The sequence below is a fragment of the Erpetoichthys calabaricus genome, chromosome 7, assembly GCF_900747795.2.
Source record: "Erpetoichthys calabaricus chromosome 7, fErpCal1.3, whole genome shotgun sequence".
NCBI lineage: Eukaryota > Metazoa > Chordata > Cladistia > Polypteriformes > Polypteridae > Erpetoichthys > Erpetoichthys calabaricus.
The window spans coordinates 180,825,021-180,849,180 of NC_041400.2; the positions used below are offsets into that span (position 1 = coordinate 180,825,021).

The following is a 24,160-nucleotide window of genomic DNA, read 5'->3' on the forward strand; positions in this document are numbered from 1 at the left end:
GTCCACACGAAAGTCATTCTACTCCCAAGAGTAAAACATAAGGCAGGAAGCGTCTTAACACCCAAATCAGAGCCGCCAGCACCCGATCGACTCGGCACCCAGGATTTTAATACGTAGTTTATAGCCGGCAGCGTCTTGCTTCCACAAGGAAAACCGCACCAGATTCAGCTCCCGGACCATTTGATCACGATCCTCCGGAAAACAAATGTATGTTGCTGGCTCCACTGCAGCCACTGCCGCTTCTGAAACGTCGTGGAATCGTTTTCTGCCTTTTCTCCTTTCTATACTTGTCCTTTCGTGCCCATAGTCAACATCAAGCTGGAAACCTCCCATCGTTCTTCATTTTTTAGCATACTCATCAATCCAATTCCCACCAAATTAAATAGTTTCAACACACGTGATAAATACCCAAACAATTAAATACAATTATGAACAGGTGAATTCGATTAAACAAGTGCTCTATCTACAAAAATCTACAAAACTACAAAAGTGCAGTCTATACTACTCACAATAAAACATACCTTAAAAATAAAATTTAAAAACCCTCTGTGCATTACGATACTGTGACACACTATCGTAATTCGTTCATTATTGACATATTTACGTTAGTTATGACCGTAAAAACATTCAAGGAAGACAAATAGCCCGTATTCGAGACTCGTTTTAGTAATATATTGCATTATTTAGACCCCTTCTCTACTCCTCTAAACTCTGCCCGTGATATGGGCTTGCAAATAGGCGACTATTTCAGGCACTTTTTGGCAACCGGTGTAACCGAGATGTATGTTTCCTCTGGTGCAGCCAGTTTCCAAATGTTAAACTTTCAAATTCCCATTATAAACATGTCCTACCTGCAGCTTCCAGACAGGCGCTTGTCCACGAGAGCAAAGCCAGGTACTTCATTTCCTCTTATCTAAGTTGTCTTCTTTTCTGTATAATCGACATCTTTGCCATTGAAGTGTTGTCGCCACCATCTGCCCAACAATCGTTTTTATAACTCCTGCCAGTGATCCTCTTAGAAGGCGTCGCCCCACGCATCGGTTAATAACTCCACCTTCGTGTTCTATTTATTTATTTATTTGCTTGTTTTCTCTTCGTGCCCTTCCATTTCAAGCGGCATGTCACAGCGGTATCAAATGTGTTGCTATACTCACTTTTCCTTAAAATTGAATAACCTCGAGCTTTGAGACTTAACTGATCTGGAATGTCCATTTAATTTGGTCTGATTTGTCAGTGATTTATAGTTCAAATCCTGTAAGAAAAGGTCAGATGCAAAAATTCATTGTTCTAGTCTGTGTGACTTATTTAGGACATGAAAGATACATAATATTCTTTTTTTTCAGTGTACCTGGGTCTGTCGCACTGGGTCCCGCGGGGAGGGACGTGGTGGAGCTTGACCATGATTCCTCTTTTCTGAGCATGATTAAAATTCAGTTCCGAAATGTCCATCTTTGACGTTAACCCAAGGGATAAACTCATTTCCAGGAAAACATAAAAAAATTACCATCGCTTCACCACGAAACCCCTTTAGTCAGTAAGACTGTTTCCCCCTATTTTGAGAATTGTCCCCAATCTGTAAAACTAAATCTTCTAAGTACTGACTACTGATTTACACACATCATAGATGCAGCTTCAAAAAAGAAACACTGTCCTCTTATAGTACAGGTAAGGTGAGATCAAAAGCTGCTGTCAGATGGCCCGCCAATCCTGACCATTCTGACTGCTAACCAATTATACAGAACTTTCAAGATCAGTGGGCGGAGCAATGACAGGTGGCCGGTGTAGTGTGCAGTATGTTGATTATTGTTGAATGAGGCTTCCATCAAGCATCTTGAGGTGGAGAAAATGCAGAAGGTATGGAAGCTTTTTCAATAGGAAGACAATTGTAATGAAAACCACATCCCTTATTTTTAAGAAATTTATATTTTTTTCCAAAACCTCCCTTCATTTTTCACCCACGGCATTGCACTCTTAAAAAAAAAAAAAAAATATATATATATATATATATATATATATATATATATATATATATATATAGAGAGAGAGAGAGAGAGAGAGAGAGGTTAGGAGCAGGCGCTGATACGGCGCACCCACCACACAACAAGCTAACTCAGGATCCAGATTAGGACCCGAGCGCAGCCATGCAACGGGTGACACCTCAGCACCACACTTGTTCAGATGTGTCAAAAAATTAAACTGACACCCTTGCACTCTTATATTTTGTTACTTTAATTTTACACATACTTATAAAAAGTTACATTTTCTCTTTAGGATAATAAAGTTCTCTTTGTTCGGATGTAATGCGCGCAGCACCTACTGCGTAACCCGATGGCGGTCTATCCGCATGAAGCGACTCGGTCCTCCGATTGACCAATTTTGTTAACATGTGGCACACTTAATCTTCAAAGAAATTTGTCAGGCCAGTTCAATTTTCGTTCAGATATCTCGAACGGATCACGCAGTACGACGTTTTTTTTTTTTTAAATTTCCCATTGAAAAGCATCGGCGAATTTGCGAACCCGTACATCTTACAAAGAAGAAACATTCTTCAGCTGCAAATGAGTTGTTTCGAAACTACCGAGAGAAGTTTGCTTGAACTTGTAGATTTTCTGGATTTTCCTCTTTTACTCGATTTAAGCCGCAAGTGCATCAGGAGTCGAACAGAACGCACACGCGCACTAGCAGCTTACTCCGCGCTCTCTTCTCCTGTTGCTTTAGGCAAGTTAACTAAAAAAGAACAAGACATGTCACTTTTCTGGAACCAAATGGTAGGGGAAAACAATTGTGTAGGCATAAATAAAAGTGAATTGATTGAACAATGTTATCTGCAGATTATTATTTTAAAGAACCGACGTTTTCAATCTGCAGCTATGGTGTTTGAACAAATTAATAACGCGGGAAAGGCGCAGCCTCCCTGACAAATATAAAGTGAGGACAGATTAAGAAATTGACGGTGGTGTCCGGAGATCGGGGGTTGGGCGAGGGTATGGGTGGGTGAGGGGGGCTTTCATACAATTAATCAGTTCCTTTCTAAATTCTGATTTGTTTATATATTTGTAAGTAATTACTGAGTTTTAGCTAATAGTACTAGATGGGGAAATTATCTCAGTTCCCTTTTTCCGTTCATAGGTTAATATTGATTCTGATTTTATGCTAGTTCTGGTCATTTTGTATTCATATACAGTATTTTTCAGTCAGTCATTGTCCAACCTGCTATATCCTAACACAAGGTCATGGGCGTCTGCTGGAGCTAATCCCAGCCATCACAGGGCACCAGGCAGGAACAAACCCCGGGCAGGGCACCAGCCCACCGCAGGGCACACACACACCAAGCACACACTAGGGACAATTTAGGATCACCAATGCACCTAACCTGCATGTCTTTGGACTGTGGGAGGAAACCCATGCAGACACGGGGAGAACATGCAAACTCCACACAGGGAGGACCTGGTAAGCGAACCCAGGTCTCCTTACTGCGAGGCACTCATATTTTTCAATTGTTAATAATTGAATACTAATCTATTGGATATACTTTCAAAAATGTTATGTTTAAGAAAATTGAAACACAATTAGTCACAGACCCTCCAGCACTAACATACATCAGTCGATGCCATTTTCACATTACTTGAATTTCAATCTGATGTGAATGAAAGCCATTGAGCCACCACATCCCTCTTTGTGCTCAGTTTTTAATTCCATTGTAAAGTGCTGTTAAAAAGCATGGCATTAATGAAGTCTACTAGCACATGCAATTTCATTCTGTTATCACTATTACTTTTGAATATGACTAATTATTGCAGAAGGGTTGCAAGGGTTGGATATTCCATCAAGATAATGACCCAAAACACAATTCGAAATCTACAAAGGTATTCATGCAGAGGGAGAATTACAATGTTCTGGAATGGCCGTCACAGTCCCCTGACTTGAATATCATTGAAAATCTATGTCCATGCTCAGCAGCCATCAAATTTAACTGAACTGGAGAGATTTTGTATGGAAGAATAGTCAACAATACCTCCATCCAGAATCCAGACACTCATCAAAGGCTACAGGAGGACAGCGTCTAGAGGCTGTTAGATTAGCAAAAGGAGGCTCAACTAAGTATTGATGTAATATCTCTGTTGGGGTCCTCAAATTTATGCACCTGTCTAATTTTTTTATGATGCATAGTGCATATTTTCTGTTAATCCAATAAACTTAATGTCACTGCTGAAATACTACTGTTTCCATAAGGCATGCCGTATATTAAAAGGAAGTTGCTACTTTGAAAGCTCAGCCAATGATAAACAAAATTCCAAAGAAGTAAGAGGGGTTCCCAAACGTTTTCATATGACTCTATCTATCTATCTATCTATCTATCTATCTATCTATCTATCTATCTATCTATCTATCTATCTATCTGTCTGTCTGTCTGTCTGTCTGTCTGTCTGTCTGTCTGTCTGTCTGTCTGTCTGTCTGTCACTTAACTTAGTCGCCAAATGCACTTGGATGTTACTCCACGCACAAATTATCTAACTTGTTTATATAGTAATCACCCAGGTATGTGACAGATGGAGAAGTGGAATTAGCTCTTTGATAACATTAGTGGTAGCTGGCCTTGTTTCCTTTGCTGCCCCAATGTTATTTGGCTCCACATATTCCCAGTTCCTTCATCCTGTGCTAGCACATACACACCTCTGGCTCTACTTTACACTGGCTATCTGAGGAAATGCTTCCTCAGTTTCCCCAGCTCCATAAATGGATCCAAAGCCAGGATCCTACTAATGAACCACCAGTGAACATGCATCCAGATCAGTGGATTTTACCAGTGACATTAGTTCCATATCTGCTCCCCTTTTTCCACACTTTCAGAAAATGCTTTAATGACTGGCTTCTCCAGATAGCCACCAACCTTTAGGCAGTCAATGGCCATTTGATGTGTCACTCTTAAGTTCAAAATAAGGATTTTATGGTGTAGAGTATTTGGCTATAATAAGAAGGTCCTGCATCTTCTAGGGAGGGTCTTGATGAAGACGCAATGGTTAATGCATCTTCTTCACATGTATAAAGTCCTGGGTTTGAACCCTAGTGTCAACCCTGTATGTGTGGAATTTTTTTTTCCAGAATCCAAAGGTATACATGTCACTTTAGTTAGTTTATCTAAACTGGCCCCTTATGAGATGATGTGCATTATGATAGAATGATAACCTGTCCAGGGTTGGTTTCCATTTTGCATCCATTTTTATTGGGATAAGCAAATTCCTCTAGCAGATTAGGCAGGTTCAGTAATAAATGTGTGTTTGACATGCTACCTTTAGAATTTTGCTGGTCTCTGTAAATTTAAATATGAAGGTCAGTTGAAAAATGGTAAGTGTTTTGAGTGTCGTACAGGAAATACATCAGCGTACATAGTAAAGGAAGCTCCATTAAATGTGGGTCAGATATTTCGCAGTGTGCAATGTTAGCAATAACAAACTGCAGTTCATTAAAAATTTGAAAATTCTATAAAAGGAATACGGTGATAGAATTTTATGTCTAGCAACTGAAAATCAGAACTCTAAGTTCACACAGCAAAGTAATCAGTTGGAACACAAATTATAAGGCAGTACAGCAAGCTTTATGCCTATGACCCTGATCTACCAAAGAAGAAGAATACACAGTATGTGTCCTATAATGATGTAATCAGGAGATCAGTTGGTCCCCACCCTCAACATGTCTCGTCATGACTTAGATTTGTCACCAAACCAGACTTGGGCTTCTCATTGTTTTCATTCTGTCATCATTGTTCCCGGTGGCAAAAGAAATTGATTCACATACTGTAATAACTCAAAATTATTCTGAATGTGTTTAAACAGGTACATGTTTGTCAGATATTGTTCTATGAATGCATATATTTGCATATGTAGTGCTGTAATACTAAAGGTTTACAACAACCTCCTTCTACCTGCTGACACTGGAGAGTCTGCTATTCTTGTACTGCTGGATTTTGCCTCAGCTTTTGATACTGTAGCTCATGTGATTCTTATACCTCACATTGAACAGTTTATAGGCATCCAAGGTAATGCCCTTAAAGGGTTTCTATCCTATTTAACCAACTGACGTTTATCTATTCACCCGAGCGAGTTCATTTTCATGAGCCCCTATTACTGGTGGGGTTCCTCATTGTTTCATCCTAGGCCAGTTCTCTTTTTGAGATATATGCTGCCTTCAGGCTTTATTGTCAGGAAGTATAGCTTCTCTTTTCATTGCTATGCAGATGATTCTCAAAGCTATATGCCACTGAAAAAAATGCAGAGGAAAACCACACAGTCTCTCCATGATATTAAATGATATTAAAACCTGGATGGCATTGAACTGTCTTATCCTCATTAACAACAAAACTAAGATTGTGCTTTTTGGATGCCCAGAAATATTTAGTGCCCCTGAGGTTGTTCTCACCATACATCATAAATCTTCAGTTAAGAACTTGGGTGTGATTTTTGAGAACTCTTTCAGACTTGACAAACACGTAAACTCTGTGGTTAAATGTAGTTTTTTTTTCCAGCATGGACTTTTAACTAAGGTAAAGTCTTTGCTTTTCTTTATTTATTTTTAAAAGGCCATCCGTGCTTTTATAACATTAGACCTGGACTATTGGAGCTCTCTGTATTAAGGTATTGATCAGGCATTGTTATGATGCCTCCAAGTAGTCCAGAACGCTGCTGCTCACCTATTGACAGGCTCTCGCAAACATGACCCCATCTTACCTATACTGATCGTGTTCCACTGGCTTCCGGTCTTCTACAGAATTGATTTTAAAACCTAGTCACTTGCTTTTAAATGTTTGAAAGGAATGGCCTCTCTTACTTTTTGGAGCTCCTTCACGTTTACACGCCAATGAGAGAACTGCGGTTTAACACCCAGATGCTCTTAGTGATACCAAGGTCAAGGCTGAAGCAAAGGGGGGATCGGGTTTTTGCGGTGGTTTTTCCCTCTCTTTGCAATAGCTTGCCTTATTACATTAGGTCTGCCCTGGTATTAGTTACTTATAGGTCATTGTTAAAGACATTTCTTTTTGTTGTCCATTGACCCTGCCAGAGGTTAAATATTATGTTTGTATATGTTTGTTCAGGTACATTCATATTTATGCATGTGTATGTGTGGATATTTTGTGTATATCTTTTGTGTACAGTTTGTCATGATTATCATCAGCCATACCTCACGCACTTCAGAACAGGTCATCCACCTGAAGCTGAGCATGTTCAGGCCAGGCCACTACTTGGATAGAGACCATCTAGGAAAAGCTTGGGTTGCTGTCGGAAGAGGTGTTTGCGTGGTCAACAGGGCGTGCTTACCCTATGGTCTGAATGTGGATCCCAATGCCCCATTGCAGTGATGGGAACACTGTGCTGTAAATATGGTGCTATCCTTCGAATGAGACGTAAAAAAGAAAACAAGGTCCTGACTGTCTGCAGTCATAAAAGATCCCTGGGCATCTTTCATAATGAGTAGAGAGAGAGAAAGAGATGTTACAACAACACGACAAACCAACTCAGGATCCAGATTCCAATTGTCCAGGCTAAATTGGAAACCACAGCCTAGTCATTCTGGCCCCCTAATCATCCCCTATCTTTATTTGGCTATCTCTCCCACCAGTTCAACACCTGATAGCTAATGTGTGGTGAGTGTACAGGCTTAGAAATGGCTGCCATTGCATCATCCAGGTGGGTGCTACACATTAGTGGTTTTTGAAGTGGCTCCCCACTCACTGAAGCACTTTGAGTAGTGACAAAAGCAGTATATAAACATAAAGAATTATTATTATTGTGGTTTTGTTATTCGTATGTGTATTTTAATTGGTTTTATTAGCTTATCTTGTACACCACTTTGGTTCTCTCTAGACTGTTTTAAACGTGGTTTATAAACAAAGATTGACTTGAGTTGACTCGATTCAACTATTGCAGAACTACAAAACATTTCTTTTAAGGACAAAGTCATAAGAGCATTAAAGCCCCAGTACCTCTTAATGAGCATCTGATTGCTCACTAACAGCAGCACACCAGCAATTTACATATAATAATAGCTCCACGAGAATTTGCATTGTTAGTTACACATTACTAGAATTACGTCTTAAGCATCATTGCCACCTTTATGATTGATACTTTTTCCAATTCCATAGACAATACAAAAAAGATGGTGAAATAACCAGTTGCCAATACCTTGAAAATTTTGACACTTATCAATTATTATGCACTGAGATTATTCTAATAATTCTAATAATGCAGTTGTTGCCAAAAGGTAAACAGCATTGAATACTTGGTGCAGCTGCCCCCAGTTTATATTTATATTTATGAATTTAGCAGATGATTTTATCCAAAACAGCTTACAAATGAGATTAACATAATCAAGTCCGCACTCATTGACTATGCCAGGGGTGGGCAAATTCAGTCCTGGAGGGCTGCAGTGGCTGCAGGTTTTTGCTCCAACCCAATTGCTTAATAAGAAGCATTTATTGCTCAAGCAACACTTCAGCTTCACTTTAGTTGTCTCGCTCGTTAAGATTTTGAACCCTTATTGCTTATTTTAGTCTTAAACAGCTGTATTCTTGGTTTTTAATTGCTCCTAATTAGCAATACCATGCAAATGACAAAAGAGACCAGCATTTCTCCGTTTAGCTTGTTTTCATTTGCACCTGTGTGTATTTATCACACACTATTTGGTTTAATTAAATACTTGGAAGGAAAGTGAATAGAAAAAAGTGAAGCACTGAGAATTACTCGTCTGTTTTAGACTTCAAATCATTTGGATGATATCCTTAGAAAGGAAAATAAATCTAGGATATGAGAATGACCTGACATGGCAGAGTTAAAGCATTAGCAAGCCATGCAATTAAATAATTGACAAGGATTGGTTTTTAATTAAGCAACTGGGTTGGAACAAAAACCTGCAACCACTGCAGCCCTCCAGGACTGAATTTGCCCACCCATGGACTATGCCATTGAAAGTGGCATGGTTGGAGAATTTGTCTGTTCTGTGTCAGTAGAGTAATATATATTGCTCTACTTTCCCCTGTTGTATTATTAATATGTAGCCTTAGAATGCCTAATCTCACAGACTTACCACTGTTTATAAGGTATTATTGTATATAACTTATCCCCACCTTCCCTTCTATATCTATAACCTCAGGCAATTAGATGTAGTAAAAAGACAAGCAGAAGTTAAGTTACACATAAAATAATGTATTACTGATAATATTCATAAATAATAACAAAATGCAAAGTACATTTGAATATTGGCAACCATACAACCTGATTAAATGGTGATATATAGTTCAGGCGGCACATAGACTTGTAGTTACTTAAATGTCTCTAGTTAAGGTATCATTGGTGCTCAGCTTTCAGCCACATGTCTGTTCAAAATGGCTGCTGAGCTGTGCTCTTCATTGTGTTGTCTTCATCATCAGGTTAGCAAGAGAGATGCTTCTTTCAGATGTTGGTTAGTAAGAGAGAGAGTGTGAGGTTAAACACATACATTTATAGATGTTCTGTCCAATCCCGAGAGCCAATAGGACATCATGGTACTTAAAGGCCTCTGAGAAAAGCCAATTCCAAACAGCCATACTTCAGACCAATGGGGAAATAGAACATCTTAACACCTGCCCCCAAACCATATGTTAAGGTACACCTTAGCCTATTTGCGGAGGTAGAAATGACTTTAGCAAAGAAACACTCGGCAAACTGGTTTAAAACACATTCCCCAAATCCTGTCGTAAAATTCAAACAGACCCATTCCTAAGGGGGAGGGTAAACACTAAATTACATTCCTTTGCCTAAATTAGAAATAAAGACATGAAAAACATTTTTCAAGTTATATGTAAAATCTCACATCACAACACTGTCCCACCAAATTCCTTGGTTGCTGCCAGGGGGTGCTGCAGAGATCAGTCATCCTTACTTTGTGGGAGTTCCATTTCTCCCAGAAGTGCCTCCAATGGGTTATGCACTAGCACTGGAAGTGCTCCCAGGTCAAAGATAAAAGAAGCTGCTTGACCTCATCCAGGTGGAAGATAGACAAAGTTTGCCGCAAGAAGTGAAAGGAGAGGGAAAAAGAAAATAATACATGTGTTTGTTACTTTCAAGACCTTTTTAAGGTATTTGTATAAATAAACCTTATATTTGAAACCAGAACTTGTGTCTGGGCAGTTATGTCTGGGGTTTGGGGTGCTGCAATGCCCCCTATTGGCCACATTGGTAAATCTTAATATGTGATTTGGAACCTTTAATTGCTTCTTCCTTCTTAAGAGATCACAAATAACATAAGGAGCCAATGGCTCATAAGCTAACTTGGTCTCATTTTTACACTTGTGAGGGTTTATTATAAGTGTCTGTTTAGATAAAACATTTAAAAAGAAGTCAGAGTGGAAAAAATGTGAAGGACTGATAAAACTGTAGCAACCTGTAAATTATTTGCTTTTTGAAAATATATGTAGTATTCAAACTCTACAAAACGCAATTTAGATGTGTTTGATTGTGTAAGGGTGGCACGGTGGCGCAGTGGGTAGCGCAGCTGCCTCGCAGTTAGGGGTTCGCTTCCCGGGTCTTTCCTGCGTGAAGTTTGCATGTTCTCCCCGTGTCTGCGTGGGTTTCCTCCCACAGTCCAAAGACATGCACGTTAGGTGCATTGGCGATTCTAAATTGTCCCTAGTGTGTGTGTGTGTGCCCTGCAATAGGCTGGCGCCCTGCCTGGGGTTTGTTTTCTGCCTTGCTCCCTGGGTTGGCTGGGATTGGCTCCAGCAGACCCCCGTGACCCTGTAGTTAGGCTATAGCGGGTTGGATAATGGATGGATTGATGATTGTGTAAGGTCCTATGGTGACCCTATTTTCTCCTTTTATACTTTTTATTGTGTAAAGCTTAAGAAAATGTCTAAAATCCCATGCACTTGCCACTGTGTGGTCAGGTACTTCCTCACCCCTTCCCTTCAACATCTGTAACCTCAGGCAGTTCAACAGAGTAAAGAAACGGGCAGGAGTTCAGTTACTCATTTAATTATTTATTATTGATACAAATACCCAAAAATATTAAAAGTAGAATAATATGTGAATATTGGCAACTCATACCATTACAACCTAAGAAGCAGCGCATCTAGCATCCATAGGTGACTTTCAGCTTATCTCGACTATCTTCAGTCAGGCTTGCTTTGCTATCACATGGCCTTTGAATGGAGTATTGAAAAAGGCCACATGCTGGTCTCAATATGGCTGCCGAGATTGGTTTGTCTTCATCCTGGTCTTCTTTTCATGGACAGATGGTGTGAGAGAGATACATAAAGGCAAGGTGACCATCTTTGTATCATTCCTACCACAATACACAAACCAATGTGGCATTGTAGTACACAATGGCTGTAGTTTAGGCCAATAGAATTCATTTTTCAGGCGCTTCCTGACCAGTTGCCAATGAAAGCATTTAGGTACCACTCACCCAACAGTTGCTTTGATTAAGCAGTTTATGGCCTTCCTACGGTGGATGACTTGTGGGCTCTTGTGAGTCCAAGGACAATCACTCTTGCCAAGCTGGTCTGTTGTTCCATCCTTCTCACCATAAATTTCACATCATGTGTCAGTCCTAAAGACTGGGTGTAAACATCAAAGCACCTCTGTTCTCATCAATGAAGTAAAACATGCCTCCTGAAACACTATCTAATATTACATACTGCACAATTACATAATATCACATACTGTACACAATATTTGTCAACTTATATGCTAGAAATCAGTCTACCACAAAATGCATACACAACAAGCACCATGGAATGTAATTCTTCTGTGTCCGCTATGTTAGAATATGTTTTTCTTCTGTGAAGAGTGAGCAATCAGAGAGTGAGATGTTTTAATGTGCAGAATCCTATCAAGGAAAAGCAACATAAAAAGTACAAACCCGAGTGTGATTAGTGCCTGTGCTTTCAATAACCTTTGTTTTCACCTATCCACATAATACAGAGGCTGCATTTTCAGAAGTTCACAGCTCTGGAGAGCATTTTCAAAAGTTTTCACTAGGATTGTGCAGATGACAGGCGAAACTGGAGGCTAATGTGTGCGTTTTTAAACAAAAACATTATAGTAGCATGGATGGGGCCACCTGATGTTGCCAGGACATTTCACTTTCTTTTGTAACTGTGTTTACAATATCCAGCAATTTAGTTCTGTCAAAGGCAGAGCAGTTGAGTTATTGATTTTTTCCACCATTTTTCTGCTCTGTGGTAGGTGCCTTACATGTAATGTTTTATCTTCTTGATACAGGAGTGTGGGGCAGATTGTGCTAAGCTGCAAAAAAGTGAATTGGAATGCAGGTTCAACATGCAAGCATTGGAGCGGCCTTACAACTCAGAACACTCCTGGGGGGCAACCTATGGAGATCACAAGCGCCACCTGGAGTTCAGCCATGAGCAGTACCGTGAGCTACAGAAGTACGCCCAAGAAATTGGCATCTTCTTCACTGCATCAGGGATGGATGAGGTATGGCATACATTGAAATCACCAAGTGAAAATCTGTTGTAACGGGATAAAAAGAAGTAGCTATTCCTATTTGAAATTATCAAGCATACTTATCTTAGTAATCTATCTCTGTACTTATAATTACTTAAGTTCTTATCTTGCAAACACCCCAGCAGAGTAATCTGTGACCTATCTACCACTTTGAAAACCGAATTCTCAGCCTGACTTACCATTGAAATGTACACTCAATAGCTACTGTTGTCAGGTTCTTCCCTTGTCTTCACCCTCAATCCCACATCTTCACATGAAGCTTATTCACAACTGACACTTTCTGAAACATTTCAGTGCACATCTTGCTACTTATTAAATGTTACATGAGCAACAACAGTTCTTTGACCATCATCAGAGGCTTGTTTTAAGTAAAACATTTTAAACAAGTTCATTTCTTCCATGCTTCTCATAATAGTTTGGACGATGGGTCACTTTGCAAAATCAAAGATACAACAGGCATCCTATAGTCAGCATTCACTTCATAGCATAAATTCTGTGTTTTAGGTGGAGTGGTGATTCTAAATTGGCCCTAGTGTGTGCTTGGTGTGTGGGTGTGTTTGGGTGTGTCCTGCGATGGGTTGGCACCCTGCCCGGGATTGGTTCCTGCCTTGTGCCCTGTGTTGGCTGGGATTGGCTCCAGCAGACCCCCATGACCCTGTGTTTGGATTCAGCGGGTTGGAAAATGGATGGATGGATGGCTGGATAGTTTCCACTTTTATTTGATTATGCGGTATATATGCTGCAAAAAAATTTCAAATGTCAGGTCCCGACTTTCAGTCAGTGACAACATTTCCATATCAACTCTTGTGTAACAGCAGGGAGCCTAACAGCACAGGACTATTAGAAGCAGAGTGGTTCACAGAATGCATGGAGTTTGCCTTCACTCAGGTTAGCCCTCCAGGTAGAGGTTTAGGTCAGTCTCGAAGAGAGTCCCATGCAGTGGTGGAGTTTAGTTGGATGGGAGAGAAAATGCAAGGAAAAAATTAGTATCAAAAGAGAACTAAAGTACAGTGTCATTTTAAGGACATCATCATTTTTCACTCCTCCCATCATCACTCATCATGTATTAATCTGTGTGATGTATTATTTATCACTTCTCACTAGTCACTCACTAATCATCGCTCATCATTTTTCACTCATCAAGCATCAGCTCAGTTTTAAAGTTGTAGTGTCTTAGTTCTGGTGAAAAATTGTACACATGTAAAGACAAAATTGCCAGAGTTGTTCTTCAGTGTGAGGCCGTAGGGGAACCATTTTTGGTTCTCTACAGGTCCATCCATTTGAAGGTTCTATTTAGATCTGTAATAGGCTCCTTACAGTAAATAACCATGAAGAGATGATAACAGATTTGTGAATGAGTCATGATTTTAAAAGGACTCTTGCTGCATATGATTACAAAGGCTAAGTCTAGGTTTTGTTAATGTGTTCATTAAACACTTTTTTCTAAATATTATGAAGTTTTTCAAAGCACAAAGAGGCAACTTCATATGCAAAAAAAACCCTTCCCAGAATTAAATGGTGCTTTGTAAAGTAATAGTTCTTCAAGAAACCACACAAACTAACAACAAACAATAAAATGACATTAATGAACTATTATTTTTTTTGTGATCAACGTTTTATTAAGTAAAGACAAATTGACAGGATATATCAATTAACGGACATAGCATACAAAGTAACCCAACCAGTTAATGGCTTTTGACATTTTTCATTCAGACATTGCTCATGTAATAGCATTTCAAAATTTAGATATTGACTCTTGTTTGGTGTCATACCCTATTTTCCCCTTTTTTACTCTTTTATTGTGTGGACCATAAGAAAATACCTAAAAATCCCATACACTTACTACTCTCTGGTCAAGTACTTTTCTTTATTTATAAATTCAGACAATTAGACAGAGTCAAAGATCAAGCAGGAGAGAGTTACACTTTAAATTAATTAATGTATTATAGATAATATACCCAATATAATCTGTAAAAATGAAATTAGCGCGGCAAATATACTATTACAGCTTAAGTAATAGTGCATCTTTCATCCATAGGCGGCTCTCGGCTTATTTTCAGTCTAGGTTTGTCTTTGCTACCATATGGCCTTTGAATAGAGTATTGAAACAAGCCTCTTGCCTTTAAATATGGCTGCCAAAATCGTCTTCATCATGGAGAAATGACAAGGGGGAGAGGTGGTCTTCCATTCATGGCCAGATGATGAGATAAATAAATCCAGGGGGACCAACGTTATACCATTCTTATCACAAATTGTGAACCAATGGGGTGTCACAGTACAGAATGCCCTCTGATTCAAAACCAATCGTAAACAACCGTACTCCAGACCATACATTCAGACCAATAGAATTAGTGAAGGGGAAGACGGGGCAAGTTCTCTCAAGTTTTACTTAGTCAGCTGTGGATGGGTCAAATATAAAAGTATTGCCAAGCAAAGGCCTGCATTAATTAGGTAAATTACCATTAAACAGATACAAAATAACAAGTATTATCAACAGAGATACTTAGTATGTAATAAACTAATTTAAACCGGGACACTTGAAATATGACAACATACCCCAGGATGGGGTATGCTGTCTCACAAGCAGGGGCATGATGTCACGAATAGTTAAAGCTGTCATCAAGTAGGCCTTTAGACCATACCAACTACTACAGACTAACTCAGTTGCAACAGCATCATGTTCCTGTAATAAAACACAATTTTACAGTCATAGGCTGCTCACTGTTACAGGTCTAGTCCAGGCCTATGTCAGCGCCATAGTTGCACAGCAATCCATAACAAAACTTAAACTGCTTGCTGCTTCTGGCATTTCCACAAACACGAATGGGGGCAGGCAACTTCATGATGATATCAGTGGCATCATGCTGCCATATTTCATCCTTTTCCGGGAAGATGAAAATGAAGTCTTGTTTTGACGGAATTCAACGCATGTGACGTGTGACAACATGCCCAAATAGAGGTCAGTATATTTCAGTTTTAAGCAGCGCCAACAAAGTTAACGTAAACGACTAGCACATTGCACAATAAATTCAGGATTCAAAGATCTTCAAATCAGTGCTTGAAAAAGTTACCTGTGTGGAAATACTCTTCGGAAATGTGAAACTCTCTAATACACAAAAAGATGCTTTTTCGTTGACAAAAATACGAGTTTTAATCCATGATGTAACTAACAATCCTACTGTTTACCCGACTGTCTACTACCCATCACTGTATTGTTTACACACTATCCAGTGACATCAGCACACCATAGATATAATAACTTTAGCTAGACGACCCTTGAGACAACCTGCCCCGTCTTCATCTACCTGTCCCTTCCCAGGCCATTTACCAATGAAAGTGCACAGGTACAACTCATCCACAGGTTGCTTTGTTTACTTGTAGTCTGTTCTTCCCTGCTAGGCTCCTGCAAGTCCAAACATAATCACCCTTGCTGAACTGGTTTGACACATTCTCCACCCACTTTATTTATTTTTTTTAATTGAATTTATTAAAAGCAAGTAACATTTCATACAAACAAGTCAAACTTGACAAAATTAAATTTAATTCTGCCCCCACCCAAATGAAAGAGAGTAAGGCCAACAGCCAGAGTAAAACTTTAAGAGTAGAAAAGAGAGTCCTTTTCCCCAATATAAAAGCTTATTCTAAAATATTATTGGTTAGATCCTGTCAGATTTTAAAAAGGTTTTGAACGGATCCTCCATGTGAGAATTTGATTTTTTACCAATTTCAAATAGTATATAATATCACTTACCCACTGACTTAAAAGAGGATTCTTCCAGTTGAGCAAGATAAGTCTAAGTGATCGTAAGTGAGGTAAAGGCAATTACAATTTGTTTGTCCTTCTCCACTTTGAGCCCACCAGGGAGTCCACCAAACACAGCTGTTAGTGGGTTAGGAGTGATTGTGCCACCAAGGCTGTCTGAGAGGCATTTAAAGATTTTTGCCCAGAATGATGTTAACTTGGGGCAGGCCCAAAACATGTGGCCCGATGAGGCCGGAGCTCAATTGTAACGTTTGCAGGTTGGATCTTGCCCTGGAAAAATTTTGGACAATTTTAAACGAGAGAGATGTGCTCAATAAAAGATTTTAATTGGAATAATTGTATGCTTTGTGCATATGGATCTAGAGTGAATTCTGTGCATTGCTACTTTCCACTCCTTTTCTGAAATATTGAGTGAGAGATCCTTTTCCCACTGAACTCTGAGATCTTAGAAAGGAATGGACTTTAAAGTGTTTTTATATATTATAGAAATGCTGTCTGAGTACATTATTTTAACTCGCATAAAGACATAAATACTTGAAGCAGTTGTAAAACGTCTCCAGAAATAATATCTAATGTTATATTTAGTTTGCCTAACTTACAAATAAAGACATACAAAATATTTATCAACTTATATGGTATATATTACTCATTTTACTCTCCACTACAACTCTCGTCACAGTGTTTCGAACGTACACACATCTCCAGGTCTATTTAATACTATTGTCATGGTCACTCACTAATTCTATTGCTAGTAAGCAATTTAGAGGGGTTGGCTGGAACTAAAAATAAAATAAATAAATAAAAGCATGTAGACCTTGTGTATTCTGTGGTTTAACAGCACCATTTTGGATGCTCACAACTGACATAGTGTGTCAGCAGATTCATTCTACATTACATCTTCTGAATGACTGCTGGGGTCTGAGGCACTCTTCGAAATGCTTGTTCTGTCAGGTCTTAGTGATATCTTATGATCCTTATAACTACCACATCTTTGAAGCTTTTTTATCTAAAGAGAAAGTACCTGGAGCATTATCTAGGCCAGGCATGTGCAACCTTGACAGGACTATGGGCCGGATTAGAAAGTAGAAAGATTACGCGGGCCGGAGTACTTCAGGATATATATGTATTTCTGAAAATCGAAAATGCAAGAAGGCCAAAAAAAAAACAACAAATATTTATTAATATATTATTTAATAAAAACTCTTTATTAATGCGACGATTGAGATTGCATGGTGGTCACAAGCTTATCAATATTAGGAGATATTGTGGACGTGGAAACTCGCAACGTGTTTTCTAGGTGCTCATCAGTAATTCGCGTCCTGGTTTTGGATTTTACGAAGTTCATCCTTGAAAAAAGTTGCTCGCATTTATAGGTGCTGCCAAATAGAGTCATTCTTTTCTGAGCAAAAGCTGTGAGCTTTGGAAACTTGTCACGTGGGAAATAGTTTTTATAAAAGTCAAGTAATTCAATATCATTGAATTTTGATTTCAGGACAAGGTTCTCTTGTAGTTCAATTAATTCCATTTGCAATGAAAGTGGAGCTAGTTCGACATCAACATCAAATGGACAAGAGAAAATTTGCAAGTTTGCTTCTTGATTTTTAAAATCACGGAACCTAGTGTTGAATTCTCCACTCAATGAATTTAATTCATTCGCAAACGATTCACAATCAAAATCTTCGTGGTTCGCAAGTGTGGGAAAATGATAAGTACTGCCTTCCTTTAATTGGCTTTCCCAGAGTCAAAGCTTATTTTGAAATGATTTTATGTGTCCATAAAGCTCATGAATCATTTGTCCCTGAGTTTGTAATTTAGCATTAAGTTCATTTAGATGTGTTGTTAGGTCGACAAGAAATGCAAGATCACACAGCCAGGGTTTGTTTTCTAGCTCAGGAATAGGTTTTCCTTTCATGTCCATGAAAAGAGATACCTCATTTCTCAAATCATAAAAACGTTTCAACATTTTTCCCTTGCTAAGCCAACGCACTTCACAATAAAATGTAAGATCTTCATGATCAGAAAGAACATCAGCCAGAAATTCTTGAAATTGGCGGTGATTTAGCGCCCTGGATTTAATGAAGTTTATACATGCAGTTATTGTGCCCATCACATGTGCAAATTTAACTGATTTTGCACATAAGTTTTGCTGGTGTATAATGCAATGCAATACCGACAAATCTTCGGTACTGATTTTGTTACTTGATAATTCGGTTTTTATTTGGGCAACAACTCCGATGTTTGGTCCAATCATCGATGGAGCTCCATCGGTGGATATTCCGCATAACTTTTCCCACTTTAAATCAAATACAGTAAAAACAGTTTTTACTTCCTGGAAAATGTCTTCACCCCTTGTTGTATTCTTCATTGGTTGGAGAGCAAGCAATTCTTCCGTACAATTGAAGCTAGCGTCAACTCCGCGAATAAATATAGCCAATTGAGCGGTATCGTTGGAGTCTGTACTCTCATCAAGAGCAATGGAAAATGCTTCAAATTTTGATGCAATATTTTTAATGCTTAATTTTATGTCACTGGCCATTTCGTCGATTCGTCGGGTTATTGTCCAACGAGAAAGACTTATCTTTTCCATTTCATGGCTTTTCTCTGGACACAGAACATTCGTGACTGCAGTAAGGCATTCCTTGACAAACTCGCCTTCAGAATATGGTTTTGAGTGCTTCGCAATTTTTTCGCTAACAATAAAACTTGCACGAACAATATTGTCAGCTACATCAGTATGTTTGCGGAATAACATCTGTTGTGCCGATACACATTTTTTCAAATTTTGTATCTTATCTGTTCTTAGTTTACCTTTGTAACTGTTGTAATTAGCGTGTTTTGTATTGTAGTGTCTTTTTAAATTGTATTCCTTTAAAACTGAAATACTTTCCAAGCATATCAAACAAAGAGGTTTTTCTTTCTGCATTATAAAAAAATAATCGTCAGTCCATTTCTCTTGAAATGTACGACTCTCAGCGTCGACTTTTCTCTTCTTTGTTGAAGCCATCTTAATTAGGGTTTGATCAAAAATTCACAAGTATTTGTAAGTATTGAAATGTAGGCCGATATAGCGTGAAACTCGAAACAACATGCAGATAGGTACAGCACTAGCAAAAACCATGAAAAGACTGCGCTATGCTACACACGACAGCAGAGCAGAGAGATGCAGCAGAGTCAACGACTACGTGACTACGAGCTCTTGCACACTTTAAACGTGCGACAGTTCCGGACGTGCCGTAAAAGAGGGGGAAGCACAATATAAAGTACTGTACTTCAGAAAGCACTGGCCGCATCATACTATCAAAAATAATCCAACAATACCACAAGAACAAACAGGCATCACCAAGAGGGTTAATGGGCCAGATTCAATGATATTTGGAAAAGTCGTCGCGGGCCGTATAAAATCAGTACGCAGGCCGGATTTGGCCCGCGGGCCGTAGGTTGCACATGCCTGATCTAGGCAGTTATCAGTAGAGTGTTTTGTGCTGCTTTCCAGTGTATTAGGAGATATTGCTGCCGTCCTCATGGTGTATCAGAATTCCCTTATGGGGCACTCTGTAGGAGTACAACAGGACTTACTGCACAGTGCAACTTCACACCTGCCATGTGTTTTCTTTCCATTTTCAAGTATGGGATGGAGAATTCTGTTTTCAAATAACTACCATCAGGCCAATTCCCCTATCCTGTGTCATGTGCTCTTACCCATTTTCTATGTAGCAAATCATTGCATTCTATGTATTTGTTGGCTATAATAATTTTTGTACAGTCTCAAAATTTGCATACAGAAGATGGTGGTGATAATAATTCTTTACATTTATATAGTACTTTTCTCAATGCTCAAAATGCTCTCCAAGCAGGGAGGACCCAGGATGTGAACCCCTGTGCCCCTTATTGTGAGGCGCCAGCGCCATGAAAAAGCAAACAGTTGCCTGCTTTGACCCTTGAATTCTGGTTATGTTTAGATTGTAATCTATGTATTGTATAATTTGAATTTGGCAACAAAGCAATGGAAAGCAAACCAATTTGTTCCAATCAAGAGCAGCAGGATACACTGGAATTATCATCTCTGGTCCTGCAAATCAATAATCATTTAACAATTTGTCTTTTTTTTTTGACAGATGGCAGTCGAGTTTCTTCACAAACTCAATGTTCCATTTTTTAAAGTTGCTTCTGCAGATTCCAACAACTTGCCGTACCTAGAAAAAACTGCAAAGAATGGTAAGAAAAAGAGACGGAAATTAATTTAAACACAATCAAGAGTCCTCCTTTGAGAAAACAAGCTATACATTTACTGGTTTCACAATAAGAACTCGACTAACATATTTCTGGATCTTCTGTCCATCTATCCATAATTCAGTTTTCCAAAGGAGGCCATAGCCTAGCCCAGTAGCCTTGTATACAAGGCAGGAATCAGCTCAACAATAAAGGACATTATCAGAAACTGTACCAACAGTATTCACATCTTAGTTTTTTTTTATTTCTGTTTCTAATTTAATTATAAAACATAACACAAAAAGTGAACTGTTTTATGAGTCAAAAATGTTTTTACTCAAGAACATTTGTATTTCTTTCATAAAAGCTACCCCCCCCCCCCAAAAAAAAACACACACCAACACACCCACCAAAGAGCTATGAATCTCCTTAAGCTTGTCTATATGAGGTCTACACTTGTAAATTTTAGAATTTTTGCATATTCGTCAATGCAAATTTGCTCTCACTCTGCAAAATTTGATTTCTTTAATGGGCTTTGGTTGGGCTATTCCAGACTACTAACCTTCTTTGTCTCATCCATTTCATAGTAATTTTTCACGTGCTTTGAGTCATTATTTTACTGGACAATGCATCTTCACCCTAACCATAGATTTTTGGCTAACTGAAAGAGGTTTTCCTTAAGGATTTGCCTGCATTTGTCGCAATTCGTGACAGGAATAAATGTTTAACTCCTTTTGCTGAAAAGCAGCCCCAGGGCATAATGTTGCTACCACCATGTTTGATGGTAGGGACGGTGTTATCAGGTTGTTGGTCTGTATTTGGTTTACACCATACACAGTGCTTTGCTTAATGGCCAAGGAGCTCAACTTTAGTGTCATAAGGCCACAAAAATTACTTCCAAGATATTTCAGATTTTTTCAGATAGCTTCTGTTTAAGTCCAGGCCTTTCCTAAATGTCATCCTTTCTCAGAAGTGTCTTCCTTCTAGTCAATTTCACAAAGAGAGTGAAGGGCTAAGGAGGCAACTGATATCAGTTTCTTCCATTTCAGCTAACGAGCTCAGTGACTCTGTTAGTGTTCTTGCTGGCCTTTTGGTTACTTCTTCAACAAGTGCCCTTCAGTGGCCTGATTTTAGTAGTGTCTCATTTGTGATATAGATAGATAGATTTGTTACAATGTGATTTTGCAGTTCTGCTAGTGGAGTTCAAAACTATGCCAGTACATTCATAATCATTGCCTTCTTTTTTTTCTCCTAATAACTTAATCTTGAGCAACGTCTTGACTCTCATGACAGGAGAAATGATTTAATCTGCTGTTTTAGCTGCAAGACCTCACAAAGTAATTGAGATTTATCAAAGAATTCCTCACAGGTAGATTGAAAGTAAACATGTGCACTTTCTTAATATATTTAGTGTAGTCTGTCAACAAAATTGAATACTTCACTCAATAAAGGCTGTTACAGTGGGTGAAAACTTAAGAATTAAGTTATTTTGAGATTTCATATTTTAATAGAATTCTGAAGACATCAAAATACTTCATTACATTGTGGCTGGTGGGGGGCACTCCAGCTCCATAAACCTAACACAGACAACATAGGCTTAAGTTCAGCACACACACACAGGATTTTATTTTGTTGTGGGAAACTCTTCCCTAAGCGTTTCCTACCACCAAAGCACAGCACAATAAGCACAGTTACAAAGCGCAAAGCCACACACTCTGCAGCCCTTTGTCTTCTTTATCACCATCTCCTCCATCCATCAGCAAGCTTCGTTAACTTCTTCCCAACTCTGCATCCTGGGACTACAGCAGTAGGCTTTTTCAAATGTGACACCCAGGAGTACTGGTGGCCTGTTAGTGTGGTCCAGAAGCAGTTCTGGGTGAGGTGGAAGCCTGACAAAGTAGGGTTTCTCAATCCCCCAGCACCCCCTGGTGGCACCCACAGAACCCAACAGGGCTGAGTTGCTGAACTCCATGTCCCATGGTGCCCTGCAAGAATCTGAGGCAATGCTGAAACCCAGGGCAGCTGCTATCTAGCAATCTGGGGGAGACAGTGCCCCATGCACGCTCTCTCCCCTAGTCCTTCCACTCCCAAGGGATTCCAGGGAAGTGATGGCGCTGGCCAACCACCACAACGTTTAACAATAAAAAGCATTACCTCTGTGCATTAATTTAACTTTACAATACAGCAAAAGAAGAAATAATCAATGGGGGAGACATAATGGGTCAATACAGTAGGCAACATAGGTGGCTGCATAGGGAGGAATTACCTGCGTGCTATTGATCACAGTTATGGAGTGAGTGCTCCAGACATTGAATGGAAAATCCCCTCCACCAACTAGGGCTCCATATGGGCTTTGAATGGCACTGGGGGGAGGTTGCTTTCTGAAGGCACTGTATATTTGCCAGATTACAAGTAAAATACTCAATCCCAGATCTGGATTAGACAGGCATTAAAAGGATAGGATGGATGAATGGAAGGATGGACCAAAATGCAAGTGTCAAAATAAGAAGTCATTACCTCAGTATATGTTACTGGAATTAAATGATTTGTGAAAACATGTGTAGGACAATTATTTATACGATGAAGTACAAGTTAATCAGTAAATAAGAAGAAACATGCTTTCTGTTGTGAACTTGGGGGGAACCTAGCGAACAGAATCCCAAAAATACCTCAAAATGCCCACTAGATGGGGAACTGTCAGACCCTGGCTAGTAATGAAAAGGCAAAACAAAGAATCTTAATAAATAAAAAGATCAATTTTCACAGAAAATAACAAAAGTAAGCTCTCAGGAGCACAAAGGCAAAAGGAGCTGTCTGAAATAAAGCAGTTCAAAGGCAAACAAGTCCCAAAACTCAAATCTCAAGAATGGTCAAAAAACAGAGTATCGAGGTCAAAAATACAGAAAATCAATAATCAACAAGAAGTAATACATCACTAGACAACTCTTTCAATGAATTGCAAGGGACTGCGGACTGCAAGTCTTTATGGGGCTGAGGGCAGTCCCTTGATGGTGATGGGCAGATGGCTCCACCTCTTATGATAGCACCCACAAAACACATTGCACATAAAAAGGTACATAGACATATATTTAACCAAACGATCAACAATGTATACATAAACAAAAGAATCAAAACTGAATAAAAGAGACATAACAGAGCAGTTTGAACCTTAGCCATCAGGGAACCCTAGTTGATACTGTAACACTTTAACATTTTAAAAAGAGCAAAACAATTAGTTGAAGGAGATCGCTGTAAATTTTGCAAGAGAGGAACTGACTGAGCAATGAGCCAATGGCACTCCAATATTGATCAATTTTCTGCATTTCACATTTTTTCATTCAAAGAATCTTAGACAACATCCACACTACTACATTTTAATTTAAAAGCAGCATTTTTGAATGAAACAATATCCATTCACTCTAACACTTCACATTATTTATGTAACTCTGTCCACACTAAAATGACTGAAAATGCATATGATGTAGACGTTCACCTACATTAGGCATGTGAGCATCAGCAGAAAAATGCATAAAGGGAAGTGTTTGCAAAAGTCTCTGTTTTTGGGCTTAAAACTGATGGGGTATGTGGATGAAATAAAAAAGAAACAGAGAATAATGTGTGCATTTTTAACTGAAAACATAGTAGTGTGGATATAGCCTTAGACTTCTGTAGCATTTGATGTTTTGTT

The 24,160-nt window shown here is 39.0% G+C and overlaps 1 protein-coding gene and 1 long non-coding RNA gene across 3 annotated transcripts in view; one reads left to right on the forward strand and one right to left on the reverse strand.

Annotated features, from left to right (window-relative positions):
- The window catches only part of LOC114654932 (uncharacterized), a 36,303-nt gene extending 34,354 nt beyond the window's left edge, over positions 1 to 1,949 (reverse strand). The window contains exons 1-2 of one of the 2 annotated variants that reach the window (XR_003716774.2): positions 1,349 to 1,949; positions 852 to 1,252 (exon numbers count right to left, since the gene is read on the reverse strand). This is a non-coding gene — a long non-coding RNA (uncharacterized LOC114654932). Of the gene's footprint in view, positions 1 to 851 lie in introns of both variants that reach the window. The other variant, XR_007935423.1, reaches the window with a different exon arrangement.
- Positions 1 to 24,160, forward strand: part of LOC114654930 (sialic acid synthase-like) — a 36,306-nt gene that overhangs the window by 1,766 nt on the left and 10,380 nt on the right. Inside the window, exons 2-3 of the mRNA XM_028805793.2 lie at positions 12,255 to 12,470; positions 20,379 to 20,478. Of these exons, the coding sequence (XP_028661626.1) occupies positions 12,255 to 12,470; positions 20,379 to 20,478 (316 nt within the window). The remainder of the gene's footprint in view (positions 1 to 12,254; positions 12,471 to 20,378; positions 20,479 to 24,160) is intronic.